This window comes from Salvelinus fontinalis, chromosome 4, assembly GCF_029448725.1.
Source record: "Salvelinus fontinalis isolate EN_2023a chromosome 4, ASM2944872v1, whole genome shotgun sequence".
Lineage (NCBI taxonomy): Eukaryota > Metazoa > Chordata > Actinopteri > Salmoniformes > Salmonidae > Salvelinus > Salvelinus fontinalis.
In genome coordinates this window covers 69,753,704-69,779,622 of record NC_074668.1, presented here as the reverse complement: position 1 = coordinate 69,779,622, position 25,919 = coordinate 69,753,704, and the positions used below count along the sequence as shown (strand labels likewise).

The 25,919-nt window shown below is 44.8% G+C and overlaps 1 protein-coding gene and 1 non-coding gene across 3 annotated transcripts; both read right to left on the bottom strand.

Moving 5' to 3' along the window:
- Positions 1-140: 140 nt before the first annotated feature.
- LOC129852717 (pyruvate kinase PKM) lies at positions 141-22,157 on the bottom strand. 2 transcript variants are annotated; one of them, XM_055918340.1, is made up of 11 exons: positions 22,049-22,157; positions 16,541-16,719; positions 15,680-15,771; positions 9,313-9,444; positions 8,626-8,812; positions 8,165-8,435; positions 7,868-8,018; positions 7,565-7,717; positions 6,280-6,446; positions 2,811-2,992; positions 141-1,291 (listed from the first exon to the last, which is right to left on the bottom strand). In XM_055918340.1, exons 2-11 carry the CDS (start codon positions 16,695-16,697, stop codon positions 1,185-1,187), a joined length of 1,599 nt encoding a protein of 532 aa, XP_055774315.1. In that variant the 5' UTR covers positions 16,698-16,719; positions 22,049-22,157; the 3' UTR covers positions 141-1,184. The 2 variants fall into 2 exon arrangements, with proteins under 2 accessions (XP_055774315.1, XP_055774316.1); XM_055918341.1 differs by lacking the exon at positions 6,280-6,446 and adding an exon at positions 5,775-5,941.
- trnaa-ugc (transfer RNA alanine (anticodon UGC)) lies at positions 15,936-16,009 on the bottom strand. Its single transcript has one exon. It is a non-coding gene; the product is annotated as a tRNA-Ala (tRNA).
- Positions 22,158-25,919: the final 3,762 nt, after the last annotated feature.

Below are 25,919 nucleotides of genomic sequence, written 5' to 3'. Positions count from 1 at the left end.
TTTGGGGTGTAAATGTAATGTTAACAGTTTGTCAGTGGTGAGTAGCTCCAAGCCAGTCCGAGATGGCACGTACACAAGCCAGTCTGTCCTTATGAACCCAGTTAAGACTACTGTTATACAAACATGACAGGAACAAGACAGGTGCTCATCTCTTTTAATGATTAAAATCATCGTGAAGGACAACTCATTACAGCAGTTAACATTGTGAGGGTAGGGTGTAACATGTTAAGGGTAATACAATCAAAGAAGCAGATGGACATTTAGACACACACTAGGTCACCGACAGACAGGAGCAAGAGGAAAGAAGAGGGTGAGGGGGGGGGTCCAACTCATTCCTTTATCCCCCCACAGTGCCCTCAAAGTACTAAATTCATACATCATTCATTTGTGAGAACCATGTAGCAGCTTACATACATACATACAGTGGTTCTTAAGTGCCAACTTAGTTATGACCAAAATGTAAGGGCTTTCTAAGAATACTTCAACACAAAAAAAGTAACTTGTCAAACTATTATAGGATTTCTCTATGGTTATACATAGTATTGGATGCCCAGAATCTAAAGTCAAGTAAAGTACAGAATAACATTGTCTACAGTAGATTGTGTTCTATATACTTTCTCTGCACTCCCAATGTAAATACAGACAGCACAACAAGGGGCTATGTTTGGGGGAAGAGTTTAACTGACAGGGCCTTAAAGAGTTGTTCACGTCGGGTTGCCACCATTTTGTTCACTTTATAGGAATTGGAGTGTGTGTTTGTTACAAGTTACAGTATAGCAGGCTCTCTTAAGGTGTGCCCCACCTGCCTCTCAAAACAGAGGTGCCCGGGACACACAGACCAGCAGGTTGTAGCTCTTTCAGTCTGGTTTGAATGTAAGAGTCATACATGGTTTTGTTTGTGTGAATAAATACAGCTGTTTCTGGTGTGCGCGTACAGATATCCTGGAGATGAACAGAGCACACCTACGTGAGGGGAACCCTGGAGTGGATTGTAGTGGGGAGATTTCCTATTGGTCGAGTCACCACCACTGGCCTGTTCTTGGAGAGGAAGAAAAGGCCAGGTGTTTGTTGTGGGCTGTAGAAGTCTGTCTGAGCCCTGGTGTTGGGACAGGGAGCGGTGAGCAGAGGGACAAGGAGGGTAAGACAGTGGAGGGGTGAGAAGGGGAAAGGAGGGTAGTCATAATTCAAGGAACCACGACCACACGCATGGTGTTGGTATAGCCAGAGCCTGGGCGCCAACCGGTCAGGACGATCACCACATCTCCCTCCTTGAAGAACCCTCGCTCCTTGCCTGGGAAACAAAGAGCACAGTTGTCAACACCATACTCCTACTAGTGTTGTCACCATACCAGGATTTTGACTTCGATACCAGGTTTAATATTGCGATACAATGGCAAAAAAAGAAGACATCTATAAAGATGATCCAAAGAACAGCACTCGATCCAGACAGAAACTAGTCTACTACACTGATCTGGCAAATCTCTGGGCATCTCGAGTTCAAGATTACATTTGGAATGTTTAAACATTTGTCAATTTATTTGAGACAGTCATGTATGAATCAATTATACAATCAATTTGACTTTGGATTGTTTTCACCAACCACTTAAAACTTGACAGTAGTCATTTATTTGAATAGTAGGTCTTGATCAACTGTAAATCAAGATGTAGCCTCGGTCTGCTCACTGGATACTTTGAGTTGAGCTTCTTCTGGTCGATTTCAGTTTGTCACCTGGGGCTACAATCCGCTTCCCTTTGGGACTTATTTTACTGATCAACATTTTGCATAGAAGTAGTAATCTTTTAAAAAGGTGCAAGCTGTTTCTAAGACAGTCATTCATAAGGCACCTGCAGTCAGTTCGGCGAGGGAGAGACGATTAACCCAGGGAATGTTTTTGGTGACAATCAGATTCGATTTTCTTTTTAAATGCATATGATCACAAACAAAAGTTCTGGGGTAGTGAATTGATTTTAACTTAAGCTGTAAACTAGCATGGAAACTTAGTATCGGCGTGCATCTTCCCTTTCAAGATAATTCGATACATGGGCTCCGATACATTGTAGATTGAAACTATTCTATGCGATTCGGTTTGATTAGAGGAACGAATCGATGCGGTGTGATACGACACTAGCATTTGTTGCGTAAACACATTCATTTTCCATTCTAAATTAAAATCTGCTGCTAATGGAGCTCATGAGCTGAACCTGTCAGAGTTGACTCAAATGCATGCAGTGAAAAACAAAATCTGAAACCAAGAAATTAAACAAACCCCCCCCCTTGAGCGGTTTATTAACCATTATAAACTAGGTGGTTTGAGCCCTGAATGCTGATTGGCTGACAGCCGTATAACCACGTGTATGACCGAACAAAGGGTGCTCTAATTACATTGGAAACCAGTTTATAACAGCAATAAAGCACCTCAGGGGTTTGTGATAAATGGTCAATATACCACGGCTAAGGGCTGTGTCCACTCCGCGGTGCGAACAGCCCTGTGGTATATTGGCCATTACCTCATCTCCTCGGGCCTTATTGCTTAACTCTTTTACCAGGTATATTGACAGAACAGTGTAATATTTTCTCTTGTACACTAATGACATGGAAGAGTTGCAGGGGAGAGAAGAAGTGTGCCTATTTGAAACCTAGGATTTTTTTTTTTTTTTTTTTAAGTAGCTCATGATACAAAGAGGTTGTAGACCCCTGGTTTAGACCGTTTGGAGTGAGCTTTTATTCTGGTGAACACTAAAATACCATAAATATCCAGGAGATCATCTTACAGCTCATGAAAAGATCTTTGTAATGGCTGTGGACTCACCCATTTCCATGGCGAAGTTGACCCTGAGGTCGACGTCCTCGGCCCAGACGTCGTGGGCAGGCTTGTTGTAGAGGACGGGGAAGATCCCGCGATACAGGTGGGCCTGGCGGGCGGTCTGGCCGTTACGGGTCACAGCAATGATGGGGGCACGGGGCCTGTACCTGGAGATCAGGTGGGCTGACCTGCACACAGACAACACAGCTCAGACTGTCAGCCAAGGACACACCCAAGGCCTGCTGCCATTCCCATTTCAGATACTGGCAATATGGCTTGAACAAAGCCTACACAAATCTATAAAAAGGGGGTAGATTTCTGAAACTTCTAATTAAAATGTATTTCTGAAATATTAGGAAACTAATGATTTGATTAGTAGAGGACCTACTATAGTAAAATAAATGTTTGCGTAAACCTATAGTGTGCATTGATGTAATTCAAATGATCTCCCATTGATATGCCAAGTCTAAGGATGTGTCTCATTGTGAACATTAAACAAGCCAGTCAACATTTCATCCTGTTGGTTCTGTTGGGGTTACAAAGACAGTCACTCTAGATTGGTCAAAGTCAGCACAATGAGAGTTAAAAATCTTAGGAAAATGTCAAGGTTGAGTAGTCAAAAGAGTCGGTTGATGTGAGGGTGAACACAATTGAATGACTCCTGCAGTGTTTTGGCAATACAGCCGCAGAAATCTATACCCTGAAACTGTATGGCTCTAACAATGTAGGTGTTCCCAATAATGTTGAGGACTCTTAAAACGAATAATACAAATGTTATTTTTGTATTTATTATCTACAGATCTGTCTCTACAGAGTGGCCTCTGTCTGTGCAACCCATAATACTCCCCACCCACCCTTCTACAGCTAACATTACTGTCTCCACCCACACAGAGGGGTGACATCTATCTGGGACCATGCAACCGTTCCCCACCAATCTAAAGTAGGGGAATAGGATGTTAAGTGTCAGAGTTGCATGTTCTGTGAGTCCCTTACTTCCTGCCTGTCCCTCTCCTCCCTGCCTTCCTCTTACCCGCTGCTGCCTGTCCCTCTCCTCCCTGCCTTCCTCTTACCCGCTGCTGCCTGTCCCTCTCCTCCCTGCCTTCCTCTTACCCGCATGTCCCTCTCCTCCCTGCCTTCCTCTTACCCGCATGTCCCTCTCCTCCCTGCCTTCCTCTTACCCGCATGTCCCTCTCCTCCCTGCCTTCCTCTTACCCGCATGTCCCTCTCCTCCCTGCCTTCCTCTTACCCGCATGTCCCTCTCCTCCCTGCCTTCCTCTTACCCGCATGTCCCTCTCCTCCCTGCCTTCCTCTTACCCGCATGTCCCTCTCCTCCCTGCCTTCCTCTTACCCGCATGTCCCTCTCCTCCCTGCCTTCCTCTTACCCGCATGTCCCTCTCCTCCCTGCCTTCCTCTTACCTGCTGCTGCCTGTCCCTCTCCTCCCTGCCTTCCTCTTACCCGCATGTCCCTCTCCTCCCTGCCTTCCTCTTACCCGCATGTCCCTCTCCTCCCTGCCTTCCTCTTACCCGCATGTCCCTCTCCTCCCTGCCTTCCTCTTACCCGCATGTCCCTCTCCTCCCTGCCTTCCTTTTACCTGCCTGTCCCTCTCCTCCCTGCCTTCCTCTTACCTGCTGCTGCCTGTCCCTCTCCTCCTGCCTTCCTCTTACCCGCATGTCCCTCTCCTCCTGCCTTCCTCTTACCCGCATGTCCCTCTCCTCCTGCCTTCCTCTTACCCGCATGTCCCTCTCCTCCTGCCTTCCTCTTACCCGCATGTCCCTCTCCTCCTGCCTTCCTCTTACCCGCATGTCCCTCTCCTCCTGCCTTCCTCTTACCCGCATGTCCCTCTCCTCCTGCCTTCCTCTTACCCGCATGTCCCTCTCCTCCCTGCCTTCCTCTTACCTGCTGCTGCCTGTCCCTCTCCTCCCTGCCTTCCTCTTACCCGCATGTCCCTCTCCTCCCTGCCTTCCTCTTACCCGCATGTCCCTCTCCTCCCTGCCTTCCTCTTACCCGCATGTCCCTCTCCTCCCTGCCTTCCTCTTACCTGCTGCTGCCTGTCCCTCTCCTCCTGCCTTCCTCTTACCCGCATGTCCCTCTCCTCCTGCCTTCCTCTTACCCGCATGTCCCTCTCCTCCCTGCCTTCCTCTTACCCGCATGTCCCTCTCCTCCTGCCTTCCTCTTACCCGCATGTCCCTCTCCTCCCTGCCTTCCTCTTACCCGCATGTCCCTCTCCTCCCTGCCTTCCTCTTACCTGCTGCTGCCTGTCCCTCTCCTCCCTGCCTTCCTCTTACCTGCTGCTGCCTGTCCCTCTCCTCCCTGCCTTCCTCTTACCTGCTGCTGCCTGTCCCTCTCCTCCCTGCCTTCCTCTTACCCGCATGTCCCTCTCCTCCCTGCCTTCCTCTTACCCGCATGTCCCTCTCCTCCCTGCCTTCCTCTTACCCGCATGTCCCTCTCCTCCCTGCCTTCCTCTTACCCGCATGTCCCTCTCCTCCCTGCCTTCCTCTTACCCGCATGTCCCTCTCCTCCCTGCCTTCCTCTTACCCGCATGTCCCTCTCCTCCCTGCCTTCCTCTTACCCGCATGTCCCTCTCCTCCCTGCCTTCCTCTTACCCGCTGCTGCATGTCCCTCTCCTCCCTGCCTTCCTCTTACCTGCTGCTGCATGTCCCTCTCCTCCCTGCCTTCCTCTTACCTGCTGCTGCCTGTCCCTCTCCTCCCTGCCTTCCTCTTACCCGCATGTCCCTCTCCTCCCTGCCTTCCTCTTACCCGCTGCTGCCTGTCCCTCCTCTTACCCGCTGCTGCCTGTCCCTCTCCTCCCTGCCTTCCTCTTACCCGCATGTCCCTCTCCTCCCTGCCTTCCTCTTACCCGCTGCTGCCTGTCCCTCTCCTCCCTGCCTTCCTCTTACCCGCTGCTGCCTGTCCCTCTCCTCCCTGCCTTCCTCTTACCTGCTGCTGCCTGTCCCTGTCCTCCCTCTTACCTGCCGGTCTTTGTGAGTACGACGAGGGCGCTAGCACAGCACTTGAATGAGGATTCCACTGCGCCACAGGCCACGGCCTCAGAGGGGTCCCGGGTCAGGTGGGTGGTGCGTCGCAGCTCCTCAAACAGCTGTCTGTGAAAGGTGGCTGCCTCAGCCTCCCGAGCAATCTGAGTGTGAGGGTGTGCCCGAGGCATGTGGGTTACACTCAGTCACACCACCACGAGGCATGCCTCGCACCTGAGAGGCATGGCAAACGCTTATCTAGTCCTGGTCCATTTCATTTACGGAGTTAGGTTGATGTAACGGCTGTCAATCAGAGGCACTACCAGATATATAGCCTATTCTTATAATGGATTCAACTTAGTGGTTTCCAGTTTGTTGTGACCGTAAAGACCTGTAAACGTGTGCCATGCCCTTTCATTCAGTACCTGTCTCTCCCTACTCTGGCTTCTCACAAACCTCCTGAGTCTCCCTCCAAACAGCCGTGCTACAGCCACCTGCCTACCTTCCAGAGTTAGTGAGCACAATGAACGCAGAGGACAAGATCTTAAAGGACGCCTCCACGGCGCCGATGGCGATAGCCTCGGCCGGGTCGGTGGAGTGTGGTGCGGCACGCCGCAGGTCCTCGAACACCTGCCGATGAAACATGGCTGCCTCTGCCTCGCGAGCGATCTGGCACAGGCGAGGGCAAGATGTAGCAGACAGGAAGAACACCAGACAGATAAGGAAAGAGTGATAGGAGGAGACGAGATAGAGGGAGGGTAGGAAGTTAAGGTGAAAGGAATAAGATGAGGAGATGGAGAGGTATGCAGAGGGAAAGGGCAGAAATGTAGATTTAGTCAGAGTGCAGTTTAGTGAGACAAGAACAAAACATTTATGTTAACACATCCAATGGGCCACAGCAGCCAGTCCATTTAGCTAACACATCACAGCATTATAAAAACACTAAACTACTTTTATGATCCTATGGTAATTCTATAGTTAGTATCGGAATATAAAGTCTACATACCACCCAAACTGACTTTGCTCATTCAAACTAGTTAGCTGTGAAGAGGTTTTATGAGATGGGCAGGTGACTATAGCCAACTGGTGTTATAACATGCACGCCTTGCTCAGTCACATATGAAGAGACAGTCAAACAGGAAATGAGAGGAATAAGAAACATTTTTCAAAGTCCAATAAAAAACTAAACAGAGGGAAAACATTCAAAGACCATAAAATAGAAGCTGTTAAGAGGCAGAGTTAGTCTGAGCGTAACATCAGCCCTTGTGTAGGACAGTGCCTTCAGTTAACTCACAATGCATTCTTAAGAGGTGAAAACATGTTAAAGCGTGAAGGACTGGGTCCTGCAGTGCAGCTGCTCAAGGACTGCTGAGTCACTCCTGCCTGCATCCAGAGAGGAGTGCAGCAGCGGAACTAGAGTCAGCTGTTAAAAGCCAGAGTAGAAGAAAATGAGGGCAGCGTCAGTCACATTCTCCACCCATGTCCTACACTCTGCACTATTAAAACGTAGTGAGCAACCATTCTATGGATCATTATGAGGCAATATAATACCAGCTGAATCCAGACTGCTTTTGCTGACCCTGACAAACATCACATGACATAAAACATGAACAAATAAAAAAGTGGAAATGAGTGTTTTGACTTCCATCAGCAACATGACTTCCAGTAGCTCTGACCCTGCTGTTGATAGGTCTACACACTGTAGGTCAGGACTAGTGCTAGTCGAGGGCTGATGAGCCAGACTTAAGGACAGTACTGGAGGCTAACTGTAGGGGCCACTGTCTCACCATGTGCTGTGTGCGGACAGCCTCCAGGGGGTAGTCTCCCTTGGCGGTCTCTCCACTCAACATGATGCAGTCAGCTCCATCCAGCACGGCGTTGGCCACGTCACTGCCCTCGGCACGGGTGGGCCTGGGCTTCTTGATCATGCTCTCTAACATCTGGGAAGGACAGGGGTTCACAATGTCAGGCTACCAACAGTGTAATAACACACAACCTTTCACATCACAACAAACTGTAGCATCCCTGTGGAAATAGAAATGTCTCTCGTTCATATATTTTAAAAAAGCTGTCGTCACAAGTAAACTGACCTGTGTGGCGCAGGTGATTGGCTTGCCGGCTCTGTTGCAGCGGCCAATCATCATCTTCTGGGCCAGGAACACCTTCTCTGTGGGGATCTCAATTCCCAGGTCTCCACGGGCAACCATGATGCCATCACTGGCTTCCATGATTTCATCAAATCTGCACAGGGGACGGGAATGTTTGTGAATGTGAATTTAGTGCTGGAACGTAAAGATTTTGGGCACTGGCCAGTCGAGCACAATTTCTACTAGCCAAGGGTCCAAAATCAGCTTGCATTTCTGTGCATTTAATGCCATCACACAGACCTGCGCACTCCCTCGTGGTTCTCCAGCTTGCTGATGATCTTGATATTCTTGCCCTTCTCTCCCAGCACCTTCCTGACAGCGTGCACGTCGGCTGCTTTACGGATGAAAGAGGCAAACACCATGTCCACTCCTTGCTCCACGCCGAAGTTCAGGTCAGAGATGTCCTTCTCAGAGACAGCAGGCAGGTCCACAGCAGCACCAGGCAGGTTCACACCCTTCTTACTGCCCAGGGTCCCTCCATTCTCAATCTCACACATCAGGTAGTCACCACCTGGGGACACACATTGGAGAGGAGACACTTAACCGTTATATCCAGGCAATAAAGAATAGTAAAGGACTTTCTGTCCATCCTCTAACCACCTAAAGGTTCAGTAAGTGAGGAGATTCTAGGGCTCATAGATCCTCAAAGGAATATTCTCTAGTATATTCAGCTCTTAAGTGGGAGCCAGACATGGACTCACCGATTTCCTTGACCTGGAGGGACACGAGTCCATCGTCGATGTAGATCTTGCTGCCCTGCTCCACCACCCTGGTGATGTTCTTGTAGTCCAGCCACAGATTGTCTTCATCACAGTTCTCCTGATAGGCATCATCCAGGGTCAACTTGATCATGTTGCCCTTCTTCAGCTCCACCTCAGATGTACCACTCTGACACACAAAGGACCATGGATGAGTATCAATTGGTCACCATGACAATTTTGGGGTTCAACCACTCAATGGCTCATTGAAGAGTTTGAAATCTCTCAAGCTTGTAGTAGTCCAATATTTTATACAGATGTAGGTTCTTAATTTGATCACCCAGTTGCAGGAGAACTTTCCTGCAATGCAGGAAATGTAAAACTTGTTGTATATATTTGAGGTTTAAAAGGCATATGAAATTTGTAATTCCACTTTAAAATTTCAGGCTTGGTTTTGCCTTAAGAAAAAAGGATCAACCCCTACAAAAATGCCAATTAACTATAATCCACATTTCCCGTTGCTGCAGGATTATTTTCCTGCTGTAGCAAACTGGCTCAAATTAAGATCCCACATCTGTACTCAATATTTAGTTCAACAAAATGAGTGTAGTAAACATTTGATAGGGCCTCCAATCAGTTGATGTGTGCTGGGAACATGGTAGTTAAGTGTTGTTGGTTGGTTCTACTCACTCCCTTGATAAGTCCAGTCCTGATCTCAGGTCCCTTGGTGTCCAGAGCAATGGCCACGGGGCGGTAGTGGATGCTGCCAGGCTTAAAGCTCTCACAGGCCTCACGCACATTCTTAATAGTCTCACAGTGGTACTGTGGAACAGAGAATAAGAACAAAAATAAACATTATATAAGAAGGAAATCATTTTTGATCAGGCCTGCACATTTAACACTAAAGCAACAACGCGTCAGCCAGATACACATTTTATTTCAGTGACATTGTGAGAGATGGCCTAGGCATGGGAAAACTCATGTCGGAGGGTAGAGACCTAGTGTAGGTGTAATGAGTCACGCAACTGAACATAATCAGCTGACAACATATCAGGGCAGGGCAATAAGAAGATAATGCATAATCTTATAACCAGTGGTATAAAGTACTTAAGTAAAAATACTACTTAAGTAATTTGGCAACTTTTACTTTACTACATTCCAAAAAGAAGATGTACTTTTTACTCCATACATTTTCCCTGACACCCAAAAGAACGTTACATTTTGACAGTAAAATTGTCCTATTCACACACACACACTTATCAAGAGAACATCCCTGGTCATTCCTCCCACATCTGATCTGGCAGACTCGCTAAACAAATGCTTCATTTGTAAATTATTTCTGAGTGTTGGAGTGCGCCCATGGCTATCCGTCAAAAATAAAAAAGTGCTGCCTGGTTTGCTTAATATAAGGAATTAGAAATAGATACAATTACTTTTGATAAGTACATTTCAGCAATTCCATTTACTTTTGATACTTATTTTTAAAACCAAATCCTTTTACTCAAGTAGTATTTTACTGGGTGACTTGAGTCATTTTTTAATCAAGGTATCTTTACTTTTACTCAAGTATGACAATTTAGTACTTTTTCCCCCACCACTGCTTAGAACTACTACAAAGTGTCATAAACATGACGCAATCCAGGATGTGGTCTAGAGTCTTGACAACTGTTACCAGTAGCGCAAACATCCCATCTAGCTACCCTCTGTATAGGTACCACTGAGAAAGTTCAAATGGTTTTCAATGAAGGCTAAGATGTTCTGAAGCGCAATAGAAAACATTCTCCCCGGATTTCTAGGAAGAGGTCACTTAAAATTGGTCATATTTTCAGCTACAACATACAGTACAGAGTAATTATTTTATGTAAACAGTGCGAGTCAAGCCGCCAAATGCATTTGGCAGAGGTTGACTAACTGTTAACCGATTGCCCTGGGCAGGTAAACTGAACAGTAGAGCAGGGAGAAAATCTACTATGTGGCTACCCGATTGGACAGGTAAAATTGATTCTACTGTTCCATTTGTTAATGTGCCTTAGCGACTCGCAAAAAAAAATTAAACCAAGGCCAGGCCATTAGTTATTTCCCCTACAATGACGACCGCTAGCTCTAGACACGCGCTCCCATTAGGCCTGCAGAAATACTGCCTATAAAACATATGGGATACACAAACTACATTCCTTGCTAAATCATGAACGCTTTATCACAAATAAATGTTCTGGTGGATTGAAGTAGGCCTGTCCCCAACCACCAGCTGCATTTTAAATAACTGGTGTCTATTTTCCAGTGATATTTTGCAAACTGCTAGTGTGCCATTAAGCAATTGGTTACAACCCCCCTAAACCTAGGCAGGTTTCAGACTGAAATATGAAAGGAATTGGTCAGAGTGTATTGTTTTGAGAATCATTAGTCTATTTTGTTATTTTTTTTATATAAAAGCCTGCCCACCAAGTTTAAGCTCAAATCAAACAAGGAAAACCAATTACCACCAAATCTGATGAATTTAAGCTCTTTATAATGCTGTTAACTGCATGTCTCAACTCCCAATAAAGGGAAAAACACCCTGTTAAACTAGAGTAAACAGTGAGAGAGATGCACCTATTTCAGTAGCGCGAGTCGCAGATCAAGTGGCACTTGCAGTCCTCCATTTAGGAAATCACCAAGGAAAATATTTCAGTTTAGACAGAATATTAATTGGATTTAGCTGCCCAGTGCGCTAGCTAGGAAGTGGGATTACAGCTTCATGAATTTGCCAGATGAGCAAGTGGCCATGAAAGCTTAATGTCAACCCCTGATTTATGGCTAGTCCCCATTTCAGATTAGACTACACACTCAGTGCAATACCCTTTATCAGTTGTAAACTTGTGTGGTTAACACAAAACTTACTTTATTCAGACAGCATGACCTGGATATTTACAAATAGTTAAATACACTAATACAACCTGCCTGTCCACATGTACATTACAACTATACTAATGGTCTTGAATGGCAGTGCTAGCGTTGCCCTTGGAGACAGCTGCCCCAGATGGCTCATGCTGCTTCTCCCCATCTGGGTAAAAAGTAACCTGAGCTTTACCTAAGCACTTAATTGGCAGGTAATCACAGAGCTTAATTTTCTTTCCCTCCTTCCCAGTTATTCTGCTGTTACTGTATCACCACAAACTACATTCTCAGCATATGCCTTAGAGCAGCTAGTCAGACAAAGCAAGGTCATCTGAGAACTGGGTAGTTTCAGCAAGTGGATATGTCATTTCATGAAGATATAAATAAAGATGTCAAAGTGCACTTCCTAACATTTTGATAAGCCTCCATGATACAGTAGAGGGCCAGGAGACAGACAGGATGACAAGGTGAGTGGCTCAGGCCCCCTGCCTGAGAGTAGCAGGTTAAGACACAGGGAGAGGAAGCATCTTTTGCCTGCTGAGTGACCTCTACTGAACAGGGAATTGAAGCAGGTGACTGTGACGGAGTGGGAGGGACTCCACCTGTTGCTCCAGGACTGCACCCTGGGCGGGGTGATAAAACTACAAGATGAAGGCACAGATTAAGTATTTTTAGTGGCACAAGCAACCTCAGGTAAGGTTTCCACTGCTGTCTGCCTGCTCCATTTCACAGTTTAGGGCCTACCTTTGATCCTGAGCAGACAACTCCACACTGACTCTACCCTTGAACTGCACAGCCTGGTTGGCACAGAGCACATCTCATATTCAAATGACATCTTCTGAAGGAAGCTGATGCTTTGCAAAGCATGCCTGACAGACAATGACGAGTGGCACTATGACGACATTGGAGCAGGGAGGCGGTCAAAATGGAGGCTTGAACAGACGCTTTAGCGAGTTGCGCACCAAACTTCAGAAAGATTGTGGAGAAAAAAATAAAACGTTTCCAGACATTCCTATTATTGTTTTTATTTGCTCAAGATATCATTCCAGTCACTGGAAAGCTCATAAGTGGGTCATTTATTATGGCATGTCCATGCGAAGCCGTGACAAAAAGAGGAAGGAAGAAGCTAGCCGTTCTATTGCTAAACAACGAGAGGAACTTTCTTATAGACAACTGCCATAACTACGCTCGTCCTATGGATGACCTCACGCATTCAAAGGCTGTTGAAGATGACGAGTTCCCCTCTTTACCGGTTACGCCGTGCAAACCTCCACCCTCCTAATAATTCGTTTTTTTTTTTTTTTAAATAACAAGGGACAGACATCTTGGCTTCTGTCTCCTTACTCATCAACTCCAGGTCTGACGCCATTGAGAAAATGGTAGGGTCAAACACCATGGTAATCAAAGGCTGGAAAAAGAGTTTGCATGTGGTGAAATCAAGGATGTGAAAATGAGTAGCTAAAGTTGAAAAGCGTGTGGAAAAAGGTGGAACAGAATAACAATATCTACCATAGACATCTCACTAATCTGGAGCAATACACAAGATGGATCCTGAGACTCTACGGCATGCCCGAGGATGTGCGACGCGATCCACATCTGCCAAGAATTTACGCCTGTAGAAAAGAACAAAAATCGGTGATACCGTCGATGTTGTGCGTCGCCAAGAAGAAAAAGCAAAACGGGGTATCTAAGACTAAGGGGTATCAATTCTCTTCACTGCCCGATTCTACAGTGATGCGGTCTGGAAAGCGGTTAAAAAGAACGTGTTCCTTCAGAGCCACGGTCTGCGTGTTGACAAGCATCTCAACCCGGAGGACATAGGAACAAGTTGTGGCCAACGATCAAGAATGCATGAAATGCTGCCTGCTACGGAGGACGAGGCTTCATCAACAGTTTGGAAATCCACATTCCTCCCTAGAACCTCACCAGCAGGAACAAATTGATGGTGTTACCCATGGTATTCTCATTGCACCGAATACCTAACAAGCCTCGGGTGACAATTTCTCAGCACGACTCAGGTACCTCAATCATTTATTCGTTATTTTTTTCTTGTATGACCAGATGGCGGCCTATTATGTTTACAAACTCACGAAGACTGAAAGTTGTATAAAAATAAGAAACCTGCATACAGTAACTGAGGGGCATACAGATCTGTTATGACTTACATTACTGTTATTGTTCTATGTAGTTATTAATAAGTGAGAACGGTCTTAAGAATGTACACACACTACCAGTCAGAAGTTGACACCTCATTCAAGGGTTCTTTATTTGTACTAATTTTCTACATTATAGAATAATAGTGAAGACATCAAAACTATATAACACATAAGGAATCATGTAGTAACCAAAAGATAAGTGTTGAACAAATCAAAATATAGATTTTATATTTGAGATTCTTCAAAGTAGCCACCCTTTGCCTTGATGACAGCTTTGCTCACTCTTATTAGAGCGGCATATGTTAGTCTAGAGATACCTTTAACAGTAAAATAAGCAGAGACACCAGATGCTTTTCTCATTTCTGTGGAGACCCCGTACCCATTACATTAGGAAAATATAATGAACACTTACAAGTATGGTGAGCTGAATTTACTAGACTTAACTAATTTAAATAATACTTAAGATCAATTGGATAAATCAATTCCTAAGAAGAACTTCATTCCTCATCATGTCTTCTCTACTTTTGGTGGCCTTCACTTCATGTTGGTTTGTAATTATAATATTGACAAAGTTCCAGTGAAACGCTGCTTTTCATCGGCAGGTTTTCATCAATTTCTCCACACATTATATATGGAATAAATTAGGACATAGTATTACTTATACTGTTTTTTAGAATATTGGTTTCTGAAATAATATCCTATTGGTGAGCCAACTTGTAAATGCAGAGGGTAATTATTTTCACAAGATCCCTGTAACACCTCATGATTTCGCAATTCTTTTAGATGCCATTCCCTCAGGTGTTGCTTTATTATTCAGGAACATGTCAAGACCTGACCCTCAGAGCCTACCTTCTATTGACCCTGTTGACTCATCAGTAGCAAAGGTTCTCTTTTGGTCCATTCAACAACAGAGCCTCGTTTCAGCAGGATGTTGTATCTATACCTTATGCCATGCCTTATTGAAAATGGTTTTATTGATAATGGTCTTGGATGTTGCCACACACATACCTACTTATTAACTAAATTAAGGAAGTTCCTTTCTAAACCCTTCATAATTATTAATCATGCCAACCACCATACAAAGACGTTTAAGAAAAACACTAATTCACCATTGTACCTCTTGTAATGACCACCCAGAAACGGTGTTGCATTTTTTTGGCATTGTATTGCTGGAATCAGTAGATTTATAATTGAACACATTTATGAGGATTTTACACTTATGGAGAGATGGACAGCTTGGATTCTTTAAGAGAAATAACACCGATGGACAGCTTGGATTCAACTTAGAAATAAGTTGAAACAATCAAGTAATTCATTTCATATTCAAAATGTAAATTTACAAACACATTTTCTTAAAATATAGTTACATTTAATTTTGTAAGACAATTAAATACACTACCAACAAAAAAGCTGTTAGAATAAGTGTTTATGTCCCTTAAGGTCCCCTAGCCCAATTGTCCTTTGTATGTGTATATGACACACACACACACTTGTGTTCCATGTACTTTTGTATTGATGTTTTGTTGAAAAAAAATGTCCTTGACCTAAAGATCATCAAAACAGCCTGTGTAGGTTTGTGCTATTCAGTAGAACTGGGAATTGCCAGGGACATCGCGACACGATATCACAATACTTTGGTGCCGATACGATATGCATCGCGATTCGATACTGCGATTTTATTGCAATTCAATGTTTCAAACATATTGCTCACCATATGTCTGCTGCAGAGGGACAAGAGGGAGCAACGAGAAACATGTTTTGATCAGTCATGGAAATAAGTGCTGAAAAGAAATTTGCTCCCAATTTAAAAGCTATGAATGGAAAATAGACGTGTTGGTGCAGGTTCAGCCAACTAGCGCAAAAATAGAGATTGCCAAAACGATACATCGTGAAAATATCCTAATATGTAACTATCGACCCCCCCCCACAGATATACGGTTTAGGTCTGGACCCAGTCTGTGTAGAAGTGTGTGATCATCCTCCACTGCAAAAGTCTAGGTGTCTAGACATGCTAGGGAACCCACCTCGTGAGATCCATGGGAGAAGTTCATGCGAGCGATGTTCATCCCAGACTTGATCATCTCCTTCAGCATGTCCACAGAGCGGGAGGCTGGCCCTGTTACGAGAGAGGTTTAAACATCAGCACACACACATGTGATGGCATACAGTGGGTATTTCACAGCATTATCCTATAGTACATTTAAGTCATTTAGCAGACGCTCTTATCCAGAGCGACTTACAAGTACATACATTCATACTTTTTTTTTTTTTTTTTGTACTGGCCCCATGTGGGAATCGAACCCACAACCCTGGCGTTGCAAGCGCCATGCTCTACCAACTGAGCCACACGGGGCCAGTAGAGTAGAGGTCCTTTAAAATAGTGATGTAAAAAGATTATAGGCCTACAGACATTTGAATGCTAGCATCCATTGTGTGTGTGTGTGTGTGTGTGTTAGGCGAGATACCTTGAGTCACTCACTGTTGTGCAGCACGTGCCAGGTGATCTAGTTACAGTATGGAATTCACAACTAAATGTTTGCCATCTAGATATCTTATAACTATTAAGTTAATTGTCTAAAAATGTCCTAAATGCTCTCAAGTTGTGCATTTGGTTTACTAATTTTGTAGCTAGTTAGCCATCTAGCTGAAGCTGAAAATAGTTTAGGTCAGAGACATTTTGACAATACGTTCGTTAGCATTTTCTATGGGATTTTACATGTACCTGTTAGCATTGCTAACCTTCGGATTACAGAGGCTCAGTGAAGTTTGAAAATAGCAGTCCTTGTGTTCAGTGCCGGTATTGCCGAATATCCCAGGATGGCACAAGGTCAGTATTACAATCTAGATACTGCCCAAGCCTAGTGTGTGAGTGCGTGGCCACTGACCAATAGTGCAGATGATGCCAGTGTTGCGGGCGGTGGTGGGCTCAGAGTCAATGTCCAGCAGGCACATGTGCTCCAGGAAGGTGTCGGCCATGGCAGCGCCGAGCTGCTGCGTCTGGACGAAGGCAGAGCCCATGTCTTGAGACTTTGAACCGGGCATGATGGCAAAATTTGAAGAAGTCCTTGAGGAGGAGAGAGAAATGAGGTGATATGAAGGGTGTACTAAGACAGTAAGGTGCTAATGGTTCACTCAATTCAGTGTCTCCAATCTCAGGCATTATCAGGTCATGGACAGGACTGCCACATTAAAACACACTGGTTCATGAAACCAACTTTAGAGCCACCAGTCTAGGAATTAGCACACAACAGCTTATTGAGGCAGTGTGTGGCTTTGAATCAACTGACATCTGTGCAAATAACCGTTTGTTTGTGGAATGAGGAACCTATTCAAAAGAAGACTACAGCTGAAGAAACAGGAAGTGTGATTGAAGCCCTTCCCTGCTGGTTCTCATGCTGCACCATAGACAAAGACATGGGCCTAGATACGATTGATCTATAACATAGCCTGGGCTACAGAAACATGTCGAGGTTATTCCTAGCCAGTAATATTCTTTCATTGAGGAGCACATTGAGCTGTTTGCACATTGTGTTCTCCCCCTCCCCTCGTCTGAGGTCACCCATGGCAACCGCAGCCCTGACTGGCACAGTGCTTTCATTATTTCCTCCTAGCCCAGGACAGATCACTTTCAACATGGCTCAATACAGAGCTGTTGAAAACAAGGGGACATTTCGAGAAGGACTGCATCAAACCCAATAGGATACTTCGTAGCACCATAAAGTTATCTTGCTCAAGACTCTTTCCTTTTCTAGTGTCATTCTTGACAGTATTACACAACAGGCTCTTTATACAGGTACTGTATGTCAGGGCAAATTCTCAGTGGCTTTAGGGCAGGCAAAAACAAAGTTAATGTGGTAGCTCTGTGTAAGGTGGAGCATCTTTAAGAGTGTGGAGTCCGAGTCAACTCTGCTTCAGGGGCTGTTGCCCTGGTTACATAACCAAGGAATGTAGCAATAGATGTCATGCCTTCCATCTGTGGTATGTAGGCTGAGGGGGGGGATCACTGGAGGGCTGCCCTAGACAAGTCAGGGTTACCAAACTGGACTAGCGTAAACACTAACCAGTGGAGAGTTTAATTTAACCCAGTCTAAATTATACAGTGAAACGCACATGAACAGAGAACAAACTCACTGATTGCTTCTTCAAGGTGGAGCTTCTAGGAAATACTAAGCTTTCTAATAGGCTACATCTGTTATTCTACGTTGTTGCAGTGAACAGTTTCACTATTCTGGCAGAACTCTAAGACACTACTTAAAACAGATGAGAATCTGCAGAATGCATAGGGACAGAGAGAGCATGTCATCTCCCTCAGTAGCCCCGCTTACTGCAAAGCCCACAGCACAATCGTATCACATAACTCCCCTCAATTACCAGGCTAGTTTGAATTAGCCGAGGCTAAATTTGTTTGGCTAATGTTAGCCAATGTTGCCAAAACAAGTGATCAGTCTTGGAGATAAAAGCTCTGAAGGAAAAATACATGAGTTTTGGTGCAGGTACAGTCTGCAAAATTAATGTGATATTGTCAAAAATAATATCCCGATATGTAACTGTAATCGACCCCGTCCCCCCGCATTCACTATTATTTAGGGCAGGCAACCCTCTAGAACCAGGCCTACACTCAGCTCATCTCTTTCAGTGTGTAAATGAATCGGGGCAGGGCCCTGCCAAACAGCGGCAGTAAAACCCAATAGGCAGTAGCTCAGTGACACCAGAGCCTCAAAGGCAGCAGCCCAGTGTTGTACGTGAGCATGGTCACATCCTGCTCTCTCCAGACTCCCAACTGCGTACACAGCATGAGACAGCAGGGGCAAGGTGTAGCCCCCAGACAGAGTAGAGCAGTGTAGACTGCAGAGGGAGGAACAAAAATCATACAATGCCTTGTCTCAAATGAGGCCTAGATTCTTATCCCTGGAACACACTGTTTACAGCAAACTGCAGAACGCACAACAGGGTCATTTTATTTGAGGGGGTGAGACATGGGATGGGCTCTTATGTCCACTGTTAACACAAAGGCTGGTAAGGTAACCAACAACAACTGACAATCTCAAGAGGTTGACCATGACATCTCAAGATAAACATTTGCTAATGAAATATGCACACATAAATCAGTGCCATAGGCTACATAAAATGCATAGTGTAAATTGTATAATGCAATTGCTGTTCATATGGTCACTATGGCTTTACTCCTTCCTTCAAATGAACAGGGACATGTTCTGAATTATCCTACAGCCTGAGGGAGTCCTGACCCAGCCTGCTATGCTTCCGCAGGAAACCCTTCCTACCCTGTGACTAACACAACACAGCTAGGCTGATGATGGCTCAAACGATGCTCTACAGTCCAAGGTCATGCCAGGCCAGTCTGATCCACCCTTTCACTGAGAGACATCATACATAACCATACAGCCTGTGACAAAGATGTAAAGAATGTTAGGGCTGGCCTGGGGCCAGTGACACACACCAGTAATACATTTAAGGGACCCAGGTGCATGTCTAACTTTAGAGCTGCCCTGTTGCTATCAACCTCCCCAATCCCACTGGAACAGAATATGCTTCCCCGCTCTCCAAGTACTTCCTCTCTGCCTACGTACTGCCCCCTCCCCCTTCCCTCACTTTCACACATCCATGCCATGCACACACTGTGCGATGTCTCCACTGTGCATTGGCAGCATAGCCAGAGTTTGCCTTACAGGAGTGACATCACATGACATCCTAGGCGCAGCCATGACGACCCTGACGTAGCCAATAATCCTACACTGGTGGCCTCAGAGAAGCCCAGCTCTCTTCCGCTGTGCTACATTGATTCAGTCTCATCATCCAGCTATGTGGCTTTACGTACCAGTAGACCTTTCTGTTCCTCCTGGGGACGTACAAAAACGTAGCTGCTACAGCCCTCCAGAGGATCCCCAGTCTGTGTGACCCCCGGTCCCCACAGAGCGCAGCAGCAGAGCTAACCGGACAAGCAGGAACTCCCGGTAGAGTGACTCGCCTGCCTACGCATGGCTCAGGAATAAATCCTCTTCTCTTCAGTGAGGATAACGTGCTGCAGGACACACAGTCCAGGCTGCTGCATCCATGGAGCAGGCTGCGTGCCCTGATACTGCGGCTATACATGAGACCTTCAAACCTGCCGTTTACAGCAGCCATGTTATGCTGGCAGCACTAGGTCATATTACCCCTTGGGCTCTAAAAATGGTGGCTGTGTATTCTAATAATAACACATGGTAAGCCTGTGTAGAAGACAAAACACTAGCCTGGGATTAGTGCATTGCATGCTGCCATTGGGTGGCAGTAGTCATACATCACTGGGTGGGTGACACATTTGCATTCTGTGCTGCATTGCACAGCAGATAGTATCCATGTTCTGCTGCGCTGCAGCCTAGCGTTACTCAGCACCTGTAGCCACTATGCTAGTCTCACATTGCCAGACATAGCCAAGAGCAGGAGGTAAGGCTACCACGATGCATGGCAGACTGCATGAAAGTGACACCAGCTGCAGCAGGACTACTGCAGCAAAACAAATGCAGTCAGTGTAGGCCTACACCCCTCAACACTGCAGCAGGTTAAGGACAGTTCACAGAGGAGCCACGGCTAGATTTCTTCTTAGTCAACTCAATTGCAGTTGAGTAGGAGACAAGGAGTATGCTGTGTAGAATAGTGAGTCATAGGTGGGGTTTTCAACCTGGGCATTCTGAGTTTTTATTTCACCTCATTGAGAACAAACTTCAGAGGAAGAGGTGCCTAGTCATTCTAACTGTGCACCGTTAGGGGCTATTGCATGATATTTGTAACTCTGGAAAGTTACAGCAGGAAATGACTAAAAAGGTGACACCATAGTTGGAGTATTTTATACATTTACTGTGGGGCCTGCAGTGTACGCGCTGGGCACTGACGTATACATTATAATCTAGGCCTCACACCCCTACGAGAAGCACTATGTTGGAACATACCAATAGTATAGCCACTCCTGTCCCCACTGACAACACATGATTCCTAACCTACTGAGAAGTGCTCCTATGCCCTAGCATCCCAAAATAGAAGTCGGCTCCCTCAAGTGACCTGGCTGATGCTGTGTAAATTATAGGGCCAGGGTGGCTTGTATTTCCTCCTACACTAACACAGGGCTCTGAGCCAAAAGAATCTGTTACATAACAATGGCTGAGCATCTCAGGAAGTCCTAACTAGACGTAAGAGGGGCACTAAACCTTAGTTTGAAGCCTAAATTAGTTCTGAGACTGACTAACCACACACATTTCTGATATGAAATTTACAAATTGTTCAAGTTAGTCTAGACAGGCTTCATCATCAAAAAAAAAAAAACTGAAGGCCTACATGACAATTTTATTTGGGAGGTAGGAGAGATGGAAGAACTGACCATGGAGGTCAGGGTTTGATGCAGGCTAGCTGATAGAGCTACAGTATTGATGTATGACTGGTCAATAAACAGGCACTGCAGAAGAGGGATTCTAGAAGGTTGCACCAACTCCCCCCAGTGTCAACAAAGCCAGTCCATTCAGACATAGTTAGGGCCATATAAAATTGTGTTTTTTTGCTGTCTGCTTTCACGGATTTTATAGGGCCCTAGAGTTTGACAGGTCAGTGAGGCCACACTACTATAGTAAAGGTACTTGTTGTAGACTTATTTCCAACAAAAGGACACTAGACCACTGAATGTCAGTGTGAATAACAGTTTTGTTCAGGAGGCCGGGAGGACCGCACATATCTGCTCATTATTATTAAAAACAACCGATTCATTAAATTGGTAACATGAGAATGGTCAGTCATCCGTTTGCAGTACAACGCATCCACTGATGCGCCACAGGGCACGTCTCCATTCTGCGTCACATTTTCACGAATTTAAGATATCGCGAAGATTAACTAGCCAATGGAATTCCAAGTTCATCGGGCAACCACACCCACCACGCGAGACAAGAAATACGCGCTTTAAAATACATGTTTTAGACTGATACCATGTTAGTTCATGACAAATAACTCCACTCATAAAAATAGTAGTTAACCATTCATACGGGTGAACTTACTAGTTAACTGGAGAAAACTGCATCACGCTGAGTTAGTCACTGACAAACGACACCATTCTTTTTTTATGACTACAACAAACGACACCATTCTTTGTATGACTACAACACCACATGGTTTGTAAGTTTAAACGGTGTAAGATGGTTCAAAGTGACCACTACTGTTATCTCTAACTAGGTAGCTAGACAGTCATCTTTTGGGATCCATCCCTTGCCTGGACTATGCCACTAAAGAAACCAGCTGGCAACACAAAATATGATAACGTCAATTGAATAAAATTGTAATTTGGTGACAGCATTACAGCAAAACAAACGTACATCATGTCATTAGCTAGCTACAACTCATGTGATGATACTCACCTTCTGTCGATGAACAACTGCTAGACTGACGTATTTCTCTTACACCCAGAAGCTCAAGGTGATCTCCTAAACTGACGCGGAACTATTTTTGTTCGATGCATCACGTATCCATCCGCGATAAATAAGTCGCTATTACAAGTATATAATGAATTCAATCGAAATATATGGTTTCAATAATTCATACATATTTAGAATGTATTTATGCATGATTTCTGATGTAATCTTTGGGGGGAAAAACACCCGGTTAACTAGGGCTTGGAACTATAAACCATGGGGAAGTTTACATAAAGGAACATAATGAAAGTGCGGTGATGCGATACCGCTGATGTCCAATCAGGAACGAGAAGCATCTCTGAAGCATGGGGTCGACATGTGACTCAGGGATGCGGTATAATTTCCTGAACATCTCATCGGAATGGGTACCATAGGGTCTTATATTCAATTACCTGCATTTCAGTGACACTATGCTCAATCTCACTGTATAGTCAATAGTTGCATAAATGTATACCCATCATGGTGGTTGGAGATGTGAAAATCCCAGGAAAGACACACCTAAAATTGCACGTACATCCTCGAAGCCGCAGTGTCTCATGGGATGCCCATGACTGAAAGGTTATATTATTGTGTAAGTAACAAATGTGTCAGAAAATGATCGTGTCTCACGCTCTCAAACAAATCAGTAGTTCAATCCTTTCCAATCTCCACTCATCTCACCCAGACACATAGTATCTGATGATGATGACGATATTTTACATAATTGTAGTTACCATCACGATACTACTAATCATGCAAGGCAGTTCCACAACACGCCACTTTAACAGTTCACTTTTTAATTTAGAGAATTCAGAGGGGTCTGTCATCAGCACAAGTATAACCACAGATAGGAGACAGTACCTTTGGTATACTGTAACAGTTGAGGATGAGATGATTTATAATCAGCAGCTCCCTCTAGTGTTCATTATGAAGAAGAGATTAGCTGAGGTTTAGCTTGCTGTGGCTAAACTACAATTGAATATTCCTTCCCCCAGCACAAACCTTTGATAGTTTCCCTCTAACCTTTTCTCTTACTTTTATATCATGCAATATATTTTGGGTAAAGGAGTTATATAAACAAAAACCCTTTCACTCAATCTGACTTGTTGTATTCCTACTCAACTCAAGCTCTCATCACAGATGGGAGTGAGACTACAAATTCTGCCTAACCCTCATCAAGCCAAATTAGAGGAAAATTCCTACCTGTTGTCCCTGGCGAAGTGTTCTAACTGTGTAGGGATTGTCTACATGTCATCATGTACACCATTCAGTCATGGAATGTAACCCCTCCCTCTCTGTCCGCTCCTACGGTAGTCCTCACCTGAACTCAAAGGTAACATGGCTGCAGCTGCTGCCACTGTTGGCTTCTCCCTGGCCCTGGCCAGACTCTGGCTGTGTCCTGCACTCTGCACTCATAGGCTCTGCTCCCTCAGACCAATGGACACCTGCCCAGGTGAGGGACATTCCCTCCAACCCAATCACCTGGCCCCGCTGGCCAAGCCCCCACCAGTCACAGGGCATTATCATCTCACACACCACAGCCATGAGGTACAGTAAGATAACCCTCACCCTGGTGAAATCCTCAGTGAAATCCTATAGATATATAGATATTAGATAAGCGGCTGTGATGATATATTCAAATTTTGATTTGTTAGATTATATGTTTTCTGACTAAGATGGTAGTTTATTTTCATGTCATGTAAAATCTTCATCAGGTTTTTATAATATTTTATTGAAGTGATTCCATTTTTGATAAAGACCTAGAAAAGCAATATTCACTGCAGAACTATCTATTCTATGTCTATGGCAAGTCTCCCCTGTACGCATACAGCTAGAGCCATCCTTTGAGAAGGTGTGTACATTTGTCCTGTATAATTATGTCTATTGAAAGGGTCATGCACTGTGCATACTCCCCCACCATAGGCTCTTGAAGTATAGTGCATTCGGAAAGTATTTAGACCCCTTCCCTTTTTCCATATTTTGTTACTTTACAGCCTTGGATTAAATACAACTTCACCTCAAAAACCATCACACAATACCCCATGATGACAAAGCGAAAACAGGTTTTTAGAAATGTTTGCACATTGTATTGAAAAAAAGTGTTAAACAAATCAAATATATTTTACATTTGAGATTCTTCAAATAACCTCCCTTTGCCTTGATGACAGTTTTGCACACTCTTGGCATTCTTTCAACCAGCTTCACCTGGAATGCTTTTTCAACAGTCTTGAAGGAGTTCCAACATATGCTGAGCACTTGTTGGCTGCTTTTCCTTCACTCTGCGGTCTGACTCATCCCATATTCCATATTTTGTTACGTTACAGCCTTGGATTAAATGACAATGTTCCTCATCAATCTACACACAATACCGCATGATGACAAAGCAAAAACAGGTTTTTAGAAATGTTTGCAAATGTATTAAAAAACAAAACAAAAATACTTTATTTACATAAGTATTCAGACTCTTTGCTATGAGGTTCAAAATTGAGCTCATGTGCATCTTGTTTCCATTGATCATCCTTGAGATGTTTCTACAACTTGATTTGAGTCCACCTGTGGTAAATTCAATTGATTGGACATGATTCTGAAAGGCACACACCTGTGTATATAAAGTCCCACAGTTGACAGTGCATGTCAGAGCAAACCAAGCCATGAGGTCGAAGGAATTGTCCATAGAGCTCCGAGACAGGATTGTTGAGGTATAGATCTGGGGAAGGGTACCCAAAAATGTCTGCAGCATTGAAGTTCCCAAAGAACACAATGGCCTCCATCGTTCTTAAATTAAAGAAGTTTGGAACCACCAAGACCCTTACTAGAGCTGGCCACCCGGCCAAACTGAGCAATTGGAGGAGAAGGGCCTTGGTCAGGGAGGTGACCAAGAACCCGATGGTCACTCTGACAGAGCTCCAGAGTTCCTCTGTGGAAATGGGAGAAACCTTCCAGAAGGACAACCATCTCTGCAACACACCACCAATCAGGCCTTTATGGTAGAGTGGCCAGATGGAAGCCACTCCTCAGTAAAAGGCACATGACAGGCCACTTGGAGTTTGTCAAAAGGCACCTAAAGGAATCTCAGACCATGGGAAACAAGATTCTCTGGTCTGGTGAAACCAAGATTGAACTCTTTGGCCTGAATGCCAAGCGTCATGTCTGGAGGAAACCAGACACCATCCCTATGGTGAAGCATGGTGGTGGCAACATCATGCTGTGGGGATGTTTTTCAGAAGTTCACCTTCCAACAGGACAACGACACTAAGCACACAGCCAAGACAACGGAGGAGTGGCTTCGGAACAAGTCTCTGAATGTCCTTTAGTGGCCCAGCCAGAGCCCGGACTTGAACCCAATTGAAAATCTCTGGAGAGACCTGAAAATAGCTGTGCAGCGATGCTCCCCATCCAACCTGACAGAGCTTGAGAAGATCTGCAGAGAAGAATGGGATAAACTCCCCAAATACAGGTGTGCCAAGCTTATAGCGTCATACCCAAGAAGACTCGATGCTGTAATCGCTGCCAAAGGTGATTCGACAAAGTACTTGAGTAACTGAGTGACTTGCCTAGTTAAATAAAGGTTTAATAAAAATAAATCTATAAAAATTAAAGGGTCTGAATACTTACACTACTGGTCAAAAGTTTGATAGTCCCACTAAGCCCAAACCAGATGGGATGGCGTATCGCTGCAGAATGCTGTAGTAGGTATTATGGTTAAGTGTGCCTAAAATTGTAAATACATCACAAACAGCGTCACCAGCAAAGCACCCCCACATCATAACACCTTCTCCTCCATGCTTTAAGGTGGGAAATACGCATGTGGAGATCATCCATTCACCCACACTGCGTC